This window comes from Hyposmocoma kahamanoa, unplaced genomic scaffold, assembly GCF_003589595.1.
Source record: "Hyposmocoma kahamanoa isolate Upper Pololo Valley unplaced genomic scaffold, ASM358959v1 157, whole genome shotgun sequence".
Lineage (NCBI taxonomy): Eukaryota > Metazoa > Arthropoda > Insecta > Lepidoptera > Cosmopterigidae > Hyposmocoma > Hyposmocoma kahamanoa.
This window is the reverse complement of record NW_020653561.1, coordinates 168,366-181,172: the sequence shown is the minus strand read 5'-3', so window position 1 is coordinate 181,172 and position 12,807 is coordinate 168,366. Positions and strand designations below refer to the sequence as shown.

Genomic DNA, 12,807 nt, shown 5'->3' with positions numbered 1-12,807 from the left:
CTTTAAAATTTTATTTACGAGAGGAATTTTAGGACATATTAGTTCGCATGAGAATCGTGATCGCGCTCTAAAAATATTTTATTTACATTCAAAAACACGGTATAGCATGTAGATGTTCATAAATTCGAACCACTAGCAGAAATGTCGTATTTTAAAAAGAAAATGTTCACACTGGATTATTTTAATACTTTTTATTAAAAAAAACTGCTGCAACACGACGAAGCAGTGCCATTTTTGACAACGTTGTCAATAACGGTATTTATCTTCACGAATAGAATAAAGATAGAATTTTCTTTCATCCGGAAATCCAGAATTCGAAAAAGTAATTAACTAATACTTGGTGGTTTCAACAACTATGTCGCTCCTTGTAACTATATCTATATATGTAATCTATGTTATGTGGAACACCTTTTTACGACCTGTGGTGATTACCACACACGTCTTATTGCATACTTTCAGACGCCATCTTTTGGAAAAATATGGAACTATTTTGTTTTCAATAGTTAAACTTTCAATACGATTATGAATTAGTAATCAATAAGCAATAGGTACGTTTAAGCGAGAATGTGCCCGCAGTACCTGTACCTTGAGTCACATTATCGCTAGCAACCGCTTAAAATATATAGATGTAAAAAGTTACTTCGTCTTGCGACCACTAGAAGGCGTTGTAAATTTGCCATTAAAATACTCAAATACTTTTACTAGACTTGTGCCTGATCGGTCCTTACAGGGAGCGATCCTGGTTAGTTCAATCGGTCAAATGAACTAGGTCGGTCTTCTAGTTCATTTAATTCTACAAGTACCTTAGTTCGTCTTGTCCTTGCTCGCGTTGAACGAACGCTCCAAACTACTAATTTTATTCACATGAACTACTACGGACTTCTAGTATTATGAGGTCCATAGTTACAGCGTGCTAAATATTTAAAAATACAATTTGTATGGAATCGGTACTTAGAATGGTGTGTTTAAAAATAAAAATGTAGGTACAACTACTTCATATACTCGTACACGTAGGTTGATATCGTCTGCTTAAAGGTAAAACCACATGAATGATACTTTCCACAAAAAATTATTATTAAATTACGTATTAAGTTTATAGCTTTTTTGTTATTGAGTTTGACGTGCAGAAAGATAGTCATTTTCTTACCATAAGTATATCAATTAAAGACTTTTTGTGGAAAATGTCACTAATGTGGTTTTACTAAAAGCAGTGAAAGATCGCTATTGTCCCGCTCGCACCGTTCCTACTGAATAAAAGACAGGTGAACTATCAACGCAGACAGTTCCTAGTTCATACTGAACTAAAAAGAACGATGAACTATTAAAACCGTGCAAGACGAACTGGTTCATATCGGTCAGTGTCGAGAATATATTCCTAACAGTTCGTAGTTCATGAACTATACAAGCCTTACTAGCAACAACTGCCACAGTATGCTCATAGAAGAAGTAATGTGTGTTTTCAGTGCAGTTGTTGCTATTCGAAATTAACGTAAGTTTCTCCAACTTAAACAAAAAGGCTGCAAGTCTGTGTGATTGAATTAACTGAATGTAATGCGTTATCGTTATCATTTCAGTAAAAAAATACTATCGTTCATAATTAAAATTTGGATCAAAATTTTGCCCCATTTGTCTTCGCATGCGACTTCACGATTTAAACAGCTTCCGACTACTCTTGCATGTGGAGATACCAAGGACTATCGTGAGAATTTTTTTAGAGGTTAAGTTATGGAGTGCATTAAAAGATCAAAAAATTGTACCTTAACATGCTAAATGTTGCGTGATGTGGCTTGGTGAATAAATATTATTAATATTACTTATTTCTGCCCCCAAGCAGTAATTTACATTGCCTTACAACATTACTGTGTTCCGGTTTTGAAGGGTAAGGGTGCTGGTGAAATTACAAGCACATGAGACTTGTCAACTTACGTCTCAGGGTGACGGGCGCAATGGTAGTCTCAGATCTTCGCAATTTAAAGCTCTAGCTCTGATTGGCACTGTTATGGATAGACGTGTAGCTTACCGTCAGGCGCACGGCTTGTTCGTCCCGTCATTTGATGTTATAAAAAAAATATTATGATTCTTAGAATACTAAAGTGTTTGCGACCGTTATTCGATATAAAGTAATTTCGTTCTTACCTACTGTTCTTTCTATCGTAAGTGAATTGACCTCAGAACGGAAAGTAGATATTGAGTTGCTCGTGTATTGTACACGATATTATACAGCATCTATGTTTGTTCCTGATATAAGAAGATTCCAAGTACTCACTCTTTGTAGCAAGGTTTGTCGAATTCGCCGATCTTGAGCTCATACTTGCGCCCGAGTGGGTCGTTATCGCACGGCTTGAAGATCCCGATTGTCGGCATGCACGCGCCCACCTCGCCCACCACCTGCACCACGACACATTAAGCTGGTAGTTTTATCCAAAAAGATACGTTGGCACCTACTCACAGACATATAATACCTAAATAGCCGCCGCAAGTGTACTTCTCGTGCCCAATGTAAGATATAAACGCTAGTTGCCGCTGCTACGCTTCAAAACGCGTCCGGCCGATATTGTAGTCAAACATCATTTGAAAACGCCAAAAACGCCTAATTGTACAGTTAAGTCACTATGCATTCAGAATGTGCAAAATTTATTTTAAAATCAATTTTTCGTTTTGATTTTGAATTTTGAGAAAATAAATATGCAAACGAGTGTACGCCGTGTGATTCGTAATACACAGCGGCTCTTTCTTGGTGCGGTACACTTATGGCCCATTCTTGTAGACCATAAATATCGAACGAACGATACTTTCGTATAATGCATTCAGTTTCGTGGTACGGCCGCATTGTCAAGTTTTTGGTCAAATTTTACGATTAGCGATGTTCACTTCATACAACATACTTCTCGATTCTGATCAATATAGGAAACCAAATGATGATAGATCTTAACATCTTTTTTATAAATATGATTCTATAATTTTTCTTTTTAATTTTCCAAAGCAACTTTTTTCCAAAACACGTATTAATAAAGGACTTAACTATCTTAGGGTCGTATTCCAGAACTGTACTCAATGCACAAGTCAGGATTTGAGTATGGTTTAAAGCACTCGAAATCATACTCAAGTCCCTGATTAGGGTCGTATTTCCAGTGCTCGTGTTTCAATTGCAATCCTGACTTGAGCATTGAGTAGAATTCTAGAATACGACCCTTATTCTGGTATTTTACTATACTAATATTTCTAACAAATATATATCTATAATCTATAAATCTAAAAATCATTAACACCGAAAGAGGATAGACAGATATGTCTGTTCTTAAAGCAGTTATCTGCCGATTGCCGATCAACTCACGACCATGGGGCATCGAGTATATAACTAGAAATGGAGACGAAATAAGGCCATCCATCCCTGGCAACTCAACAGGCAAATGGGCCTTATATCACTTGTAAATATCAACCCTCGTTTGCACTGAAATTACATTATATTAATTACGAAATTAGAATGCTGAAATAGCAAAGCGCCAACAACTGACCTGTGTCTCCGTATATTCCAAAAATATTATATATTTATTGTAACAAAGTTAATATCTATAACAATGGGGGGCTGTTCCATTCGGTGGTGTGGGAAAAACTGCAAAACATCTAATTACAAAACAAACGGAATCACATTTCATCGTTAATTAAATAATGTAAGTTCTCAATTTTCGTCCATTATAGCAAAGCTCAAGTTAAGCTGGTCATTATGAAGTGAAACAATTGACAACGCCCGTCAATTACTTCGAATTCGAGCAGGCCAATCGGAGCACAGTTGTCACCGTAATGATTTGGCAGAATAGTTTTCAAACAAATTAAACAACATTTCGTTCTATTTCTGGTCATATACTCGATGCCATGGGGCGTCTAACTGTTCCGAAATTTCGGGAAAATAAAAAGAAATCATATCGTGGTAAGAAACCCATAACTAGTGATAATCATTCGATAAATAACCACGAAAGCCTTAAAATGTATATAGAAAAGTTCATTTGGTGAATAGGCTTGTAATTACAGCTAGGTACCTCCATTTGTATGTCATCTTTGAGCCTGAGCCAGAAGTGCGGTTCTATGTTACAGGGCGTCCAGAAACCGGTCATGTTAGCGCCTGCGATGATCCCTTGCTGCTCCGCTGTGTGATAATGATCCATTCGGATCCGCGTGTCTTTCCACTGTGAATATACGCTTGCTGCGTCGCCGGCCTGTCGCGTATTAGTCGTAATCAGAGACCGAAACAAACACACAGTGCCTATCGAGTTCTTAGGTTTTCGCGATTGTTATACATAGGAATGAAACTATTTTTCCGGATTTAAATCGCAAATTGGAATGTTTTCTTTGTAAAATTAAAAATAAGGTATTTAATTAATAACTATTGTAACTATAGTGAAAAAATAGGGTGGTTTGCATTAATATTAGACATAACTGGTTGAAGACTGTACCACCTCAGTCAACCGTGACCTGTAAAGGGCCCGAAACGTCGGTTTGTTTGAAAAAACAAATATACGCGATTTAAATCCGGAAAAATAGTTTCATTCCACACAGTGCCTATATTAAGTAAAGTCATAATAGAGCTCCTTGTATTTAAGAGTCGACACAACCTCAAATGGCTACAAACACTTTGAAAAAACAGAAGATATACACTGATTACCAAGAAAAGAAAAAAACACAAACTTACCTCGAAATTTTACAAGAAAACCACTGTATTGAATAGGTACTTTACATATACCAATGATTTTTTTTTTATATCAACTGAACTAAAGAGAACACGTATAGGTACTATACGATATACATTTTTAAAATGGCGTTAATTCCGTTTGTAAAATAAATTAATTCTGAAATAAGCCAAGCCAGGGAAAAATTAGAATTCGAGCTGATGTAGTATCGACTCCTAACTGACATCTTAATTATCTATTTCTGCCTCCGAGCAGTAATGTAAGCGTCCCGGTTTTAAAAGCCAAACAGTGGTGGTGTAACCATAGGCACATGGGACTTATCAACTTATGTTTTAGGTTAAGGTGACAGTGCGTATCCGGGCGGCGTCGTGGTGAATGTTCACTGATCCCACGGCGCCGACTCAACCGGCGAGAGGGAAACCCGGGGGGGGTTTTAGTGGGGTAGGCCCTCCACATAACCCCTGAGTCTCCCTGGGCTCAGAGGTATCCATAAAGATTTCCCCCCCGTCAAAAAAAAAAAAAAGGGTGACAGTGCGCCACTTGCGGTTTAAGCTCTGACACTGTATATAGGAGTGTCGCTTACCACCAGGCGTACAAATTGTTCGTCGCTTTACTTGATCCTTAACCCGTTACGCTTAGAGACACACGTTGCCCCTAATTACTTTGGTAATAAAAATATTTATATACTTTTTTTTATGGTGACACCGTGCGGCTCTAGAAAGCTACAGCACGAAAATCGATCAGAACACCTTTTGTCTCTAGTAATAAGTCAAAAAAGCAAAATGAAAATGAAATCATGGAATCATTGCATAACATTTTTGGGCAAAATAGCAATTATCTTATTACGGTTGTGTATTTAGAAACTTGTATAATTGTAACTAAAAAAGTGATTATTTTATAATATTTTTTGTCTTCTTATTTTTTATAATTCCGGGTTTACAGAGAAGGTATTACGCGCTCTATGTGCATTCCGATCTTTGGTGGTGCTTTACACAAAGCCATTACGCAACCTACCATCTTAGTCTAATGCTTGTGGAGGACTTCTGACTCCTTCGAAGAGTTTTACGGACATTCTCCTCCTCTCTTCAGGTCTCCTCGCAATGTTTTCATGCATAGTTTACAATTGTACACCAATCACCATATAAAATAATTGTTATTTCTGGGTTATCAATATAATTTTCTAATTCATTACGACATAAAAACATTAAAAAAAACTTTATTTCTCAGCAAACACTGCTTTGTAGCGAGGACAGAAAAGTTGAAACTTACGTACTCATTTTCGGGTTTCTTTTTTTTATAACAATATCAAGTGACGGAACAAACAAGTCGTGCGCCTGATGATAAGCTGCACGCCTGTCCATAACAGTTACAATGCCACGCAGATCGCAAAGATTTGAGAGGCTCTGCCACTGCGCCCGTCGCCCTGAGACGTAAGTTGACAAGACTGTAATTTCACCAGAAAGCACCCTTACCTTTCAAAACCGGAACACAGTAAAGCTGACATTACTGCGTGGCGGCAGAAATAGGTAAGACATTTAAGCAAAATTCTACAAATTGATGACAAAGAACCTAGAAATGTTTAAATATGCGAAAGAAAAGCAAAACATCAGGTGCATACATTGACTTACAATTATACGGACGTCGGGTCCGCGCTAAAAAGTATCCGAACTTATAGGGCGTTAAAATCGTATACAGAGCGTCATTCACGCTTTAGTCTTCGTTTGTTCAACTGACAGCGAAGCAAGCAAAATTAGACAGTACTGCGACGACATTACAATTTAAATTCAACGTTTTAGCTTCTTCATATTCCTTTAAATGTCACTATGTTTAAATAGGTTGACTTGGGACATTTTTTTCGTGGTTTTTGTATTAGACCCGTCGTCCATTTATTTCTAAGTCAATGGGTGCATACCTATTCTTTGCATACTGCGAAATTAAACAGAAAGCAATATTGTGAAACTAAAAGCAGTAGAAGTTCGTCCAGGGAAGTTCAGCCACCTTACCTATTTCTGCCACCAAGCAGTAATGTAAACATTACTACGTTCCGGTTTTGAAGGGTAAGGGTGCTGGTGACATTACAGGCACATGGGACTTGTCAAATTATGTCTCAGTGTGACGGGCGCAGCGACAGTGTCCCGAGTCGAGAGGTTTCTAAATGAGGTGCACTCCACCACCACTGTTCAAAATAATCCGTCTGTCAAATGGTTGTTCTCCCGCCCGCGTTGTTGCCTAACCTATCATGCAGGTGCGCCAACAAAGCAATATTCGGTATTGCCGTTTAATAATTATCTAGTGGCGACCTCTGACACAATCCAACTAGTTAATATTAACGCCATGTATCCGTTACATATAAACAACATGTGAGCATGGAATTACAACTATACATAAGACTTGTCAACTTATGTCTCAAAGTTTCGGGCGCAGTGGCAGTGTCCCTCAGGACTTTGTGATTTAACGCTCCGAGTGACACTGCAACTGTTAGGCATTACATACCAGGCACACGAATTGTCCGCCCCATCATTTAGTAGTATAAAAAAAACTGGAAACAGAACCTTTTTGAAATATTGTTATAATAATGTTATTTATTTCAAATTAAAGAAAGAAACTCCGCTTATTTTATTTACCAACACGCAATACAATTTGGACAGAAAGTAAAACTTTAAAATCATCGGCATAATTTAAGATACCTGTAGATAGAGATAAGAGATATAAATAATTTTTAATTTTCAAATGTAGCCCCCTGTCAAAATAACTGTTTTTCTAGCCCCTACGGAAAAATCTGCCCACTCTGTCTTATGTGATTATAAACGATGTGATTGTAAACGAGTATTATAAAAAGCTTACAACGTAAAGGTCTTTACGGGCCTCTAACTCTGTATTGACCAAATACCCTCCGTTGACATGGTCGACCTCCAGATACGAGGGAAGGGCTATGTCTGTCCGAGGTTCCGCGCCAACTGCCACGAACACCTGAAAAAGGCCATTTTTACATTTGTACATTCATTCCTATTTCACAACTTAAAACTACCTCCATATCTGCCACGCAGAGGTTATTCCCGGGCCTAGAGAAATATTTCTGGCCTATAATTATTATTTCGTGAGTTTGGGTGCAATTTGTGGTTGTCTATGTGTGTCCATGGCACCAGATACAGGGTTTCCGTAGTGCGGGGCTATGGGTATTAGCGTTATTTATTTAGGTAACATTCGAAATAGGAAATGAAACTATTTTTCCGGATTTAAATCGCGTATATTTGTTTTTTCAAACAAACCGGTTTGTTTGAAAAAACAAGTATACACAAATTGCACCCAAACTCACGAAATAATAAATGTAGGCCAGAAATATTTCTCTAGGCCCGGGAATAACCTCTGCGTGGCAGACAAACCGGTTTCGTTGAAAAAACAAATATACGCGATTTAAATCCGGAAAAATAGTTTCATTTCCTATGTGTAACAATCGCGAAAACCTAAGAACTCGATAACATTCGAAAATTTAAAAAAAACCAAACGTAAGTTAGGAACGCATTAACAAAATTTCTGATTATTTAAATAGAACGTCAGTCGTACATAAAATTATTCAGTACAACATCGATAACAATATTCTTAGTAGGAATGCCTATGTAGTATCAGTAGAGCACCTTGTGAAAGAGTTCGCCCAGGGAAGTACTGCCACCTTATGAAACTACAAGCGCATGAGACTTGTCAATTTATATCTAAGTGACAGGTGCAGTGAGTGGCACAACAACAGCTATGGACAGGCGAGACGTGTCGCTTATCACCAGACACCAAGTGACGGGACGAACAAATCGTGGGCCTGTTGGTAAACGACACTCCTGTCCATAACAGTTGCAGTGCCACTCAGTGCTTAAAAGCGCAAAGATCAGAGGAGCACTGCCACAGCGCCCGTTACCCTGAGACATAATTTGACAAGTCCCATGTCCCTGTAATGTCACCAGCACCCTTACCCTTCAAACCCGGAACGCAGTAATGCTCATATTACTGCTTGGCGGCGGTTAAGGTGGCAGTACTTCCACATATACATAGATATTTAAATAAATCTGTACGGTTTTCATAAACTTGTAAGTTCTTCGTTTAACATTCGCGCGGTTTGCAACGTCAAATACGTCATTCGCGAGGACGCCCGCTATTGGCGTGTTACAAGCTTACGAGCACTTTCGACGTGCGCTCCATCTCAACAAGGCAATAATGCCCGGTGTTCTCTAAAATATTTAAAATACGTAAACTCTTACGAGACCGTCCAACCAGGTGCTAAACATACATATCGTGAACTTGTCCCTAACCTAAATTTAAACGCAAATTATTTAACTATATTATTGAAAAAACATTCTACTCCCTGGAGGAATTTTTGTAATTTTATTAATTTATAAAAGACATGACTGTGTATTGTAATTGATGACGTATTTTAATTTATTGACATTCGTTTAATTGTATCACTTTATTTTTAAATTTAAGATTACCTTGGTTTAATTTAATAATGTATAATTAGTTGGTCAATGTAATGTGATTTTTATTAATAATGTTTCTTTGAGACTCTACATTTCGTATGCCTTGATGGTACGTCATGGAGATCAATATTTTAAACGTTAACATCTGTACTGTTATACCCATGATGACGAATAAAATGATTTGATTTGATTTGATTTGATTTGACCTAAAGCCCGCGCCCAGCGGATCAAACTGTCCTCACATTTTGGTGTCACCCAAATCGCAGCACGCGGTTCCGGCGGCTAGCCGCCGTGATCCAGCGGCTCCTGTATTCATCAACCAAATCAAGGTACGTGGTGCTTTGTTCCGTGTTTGGCATTGACGGTGCAAACCTGTAGGTGCGGTTCAGAACTCCCTAAAGAAATCGCGAGATGGTTCCTTGTGGAGCTACGTCTAACCTGACGTATGGAAACTTTCCATTTTGTTAACTTCGTTCCCATACAAAATGTATGTATGTACAAAATATTATAAAATAACTCCATTAGTTTGCTATTTAGTACTCGCGCGTGTGTATCGAGCATTTTGATAAGAAAAAAATTTTTTATTTTAGTTTTGTTTGTAAATAAATTCAGTTACTTTTGGAAATGAAGCAACTACATGAAATTCTAAGTGTAAACTCCGATGGAGCATATAAGTTACTTGCTTGCAACGATGTTTGTGCGCGTTTTAATCGATTGACTACAGCGCGTCTGCGGCTGATTTGGTAACACGACCTACAGCTTAGTACAAAAAGCAATGGGGGCCGAATCCCGTGGTCGCGGGTTCGAGTACAGTGGGGTCGAAGGAATTTTTGTCTGTGTTCGATCTTTGTATTTAATAATGAAGTCTTGTGAAATTAAGTAAACTCACATAGTCAGTCTTGAGGCTGCTGCCGTCAGACAGCGTTAGCTCTAGTTTGTCGTCACCGTCAGGCGACATAAAAGCATCATACACTTGAACTGTAATAAAAGTACATAAATCAGACCTCTCCCTTTCTACTGACAGTCAAGTTGTCAATTAAAAGAAATGAAACACAGGTTTTTCTTGATCTTACAAATGCTTCTTGACCGCCATTTTGCATGTGTGCTTACGATGCATGCCACATGCTACAGGCGTAATAATTTATAGTTGTTCAATAAATATTTTATAGTCAAAATTGCCAAAAGTTTTGTTGTTGTAGTTAGGTTAAATTTTCACGCTTTTTCAATCTGTCTGCACAGTTTTAAAAATTACTTTTTCTCAAACGTGCTGTAAATGTTTGCATTACTTTAAAAAAAAACCCACAATATTTGTGATTCATTGAACATGCAACTCTTTGTCATTATGAAGGAACACATCATACAACTTATGCTTAAGGAGATACAGAATAAATTTCTAAGATATATGTATTTAAGACAGTATGGGGTATATGCATTCTACCCACGGATGGACCCAACATTATTTATATTAAATTATATATTAAGCATGATAGGTTACAATAAACTCGAAGTCAGGAGAAACGTAGCATTAGTAACATATATTTTTAAATTACTAAAGGCAAAATCAAAATGACAACGTGGATTTACTGAGGCACATAAATTTTAGTATGCCAAACAGGTATGTGGAACGATGGCGACGGCCGCAGCTACTGGTGGTGCCATATGCTCGCACCAACATGTCACGAGAATCGCCGTTCACTCGGGCAACTCGGGTCATGAACTTATATGATAATGAGGTGAACATATTTACGTGTCCTCTGAGTAAATTCACAAAGGTTGCTTTATTTATCTGTAGTTATCAGTTAGATTAATAATAAGTATGTACTTGTAAATATTAATTATATTGTCTAGACTATCGCATTGGATAATAATCTGTAATGATAGTTTAGTATGGCTAAAATAAATAAACTAATTGATATACCTACTCATAAAAAGTTACAGTTTAAAATAAATATAAATACACATTATCTATATAAAAAGCATTAATAAGTAGGTGTTGGCAAACGTTAGTAACGTTACGTATTCGAGGGCGAGTGTACACGCTAAGAAATTCGACATGTCTACTACAGAAAAAATGAGAATGGTCTTATACACGACAAGAACTTTGTCGGTTTGACGAAAATATGTCGTGTCATTTGCAGACGAGAAAACGATGAGTATGTACACGATACGAATGCTTTCGGACAGACGTGTGTAGGGTAAAATGTGTCAGTGCATTAAGAGTCTTCCAGGTAGCTGTCGTTTTACTACCAACTGTGAGAAGAAATATGTTGTCATATATATTGACTACTAAGCAAAACCCGTCCGCGCGCATAAACGTTCGTTTGCTGACAATGCATCTCGCCTCGCCCCATACAATAGAGAAGATTTATTTCTCTTGTCCGAATGAACGATTAATGAATACTCACCGCTAGGTCTCATAGTAACGTTTTCACATCTAACTTTCTCGGCGGCCCACTCGCCAAGATATTCTGGCAGTATACCCGAAAGTATACCCTTGTTTTTGTACAGGTGCACGATGTGAGGTGGAACAAAGTCTTCATCGGGCGGCGGGAACCATTCCTTGTCTGAAATTGTTAGAAACACATAGCTTTTTAATTAAACTAATTCTTCTGGATTTAAAACTAGCGTTTTTTTTAACGTATCTATTTGTTTCTAGATCCCATAGTGAAGGCTGACTGGCATAATGGAATGAAAACTAATAAGGAACGCGACCACACACGAAAGATCCTATTATCAGCATTTTTCATCCGTATTAAACATTCACTTTGCTAAGTAGAAATGAAGTTTTAGTTAGGTATATTACATTCCTATCACCGCTGTTTGCTTTTCAAATAAATATACCTTATTGTTGAGAGCTGAGTTACTCATTGCACGGCCCGTGGCAGCACAAACAGCCGACTACAACATGGACTCTTTTCATTATTTTGCATTAAAAAAATATATATTTTATCTATACACATATCATAAACCCTCTATGATGTGTTCAAAAAACCGCAAATTACGACCAGCAGAAAGATAAATTGATTTGTTAGAATAAATTCCTAAAAACAAAACAATATGATTCGACCTCATTTCTAATTTCAGTCGAGATGAAGTTTTATTCGAAATTAAATGTCAATAGCAACCAATTTTGACAAATCTCACACGTTACTTGATATCGACTTGAGATCGAACGATATGATAGTTGGGGCCGACCAAAAAGCTTTTAAGCTTCTTGGGGCCGACTCTAGTATGTCTATGAATTTAAAAAAAAACTACGGTTGCGTGACACACAAGTGAATTAAGTTTTTTTGCATTATTTTACTAATAATTACTGCTAATAGCTCTGATCAATGCCGCAATTCCGGTCGTAACATGCTGTTCCTGAACACATCACAGAGAGCTTATATTATCGTGTGATCGTTTCATAAACCCACACTCGTAAATACACCATTATATTCTATATTATATTGTATTTGGCAAAGTACTCGCATCACCTTCTTCTTTTCCATCTTTTTTTTTAAATAACCATAATTATCTTGTACAAAATAAATTTTACGTTGTATTGCTCGTTTTGCTGTAGGTTAGCGTGTTCCAATAAAAATTATACATAAGTCAATATCCACTTAAAATGGTATTGCCTAATATGACTAAAATCCCTGAATCTGAGTAAACTCACA

General features: G+C 37.3%; 1 protein-coding gene across 1 annotated transcript in view; it reads right to left on the bottom strand.

Moving 5' to 3' along the window:
* LOC113240576 overlaps positions 1-12,807 on the bottom strand; it is a 44,484-nt gene that overhangs the window by 3,566 nt on the left and 28,111 nt on the right. The window contains exons 4-9 of the mRNA XM_026477911.1: positions 12,463-12,511; positions 11,554-11,712; positions 10,038-10,126; positions 7,530-7,655; positions 4,038-4,214; positions 2,267-2,388 (exon numbers count right to left, since the gene is read on the bottom strand). Coding sequence (XP_026333696.1) covers positions 2,267-2,388; positions 4,038-4,214; positions 7,530-7,655; positions 10,038-10,126; positions 11,554-11,712; positions 12,463-12,511 — 722 coding nt within the window. The remainder of the gene's footprint in view (positions 1-2,266; positions 2,389-4,037; positions 4,215-7,529; positions 7,656-10,037; positions 10,127-11,553; positions 11,713-12,462; positions 12,512-12,807) is intronic.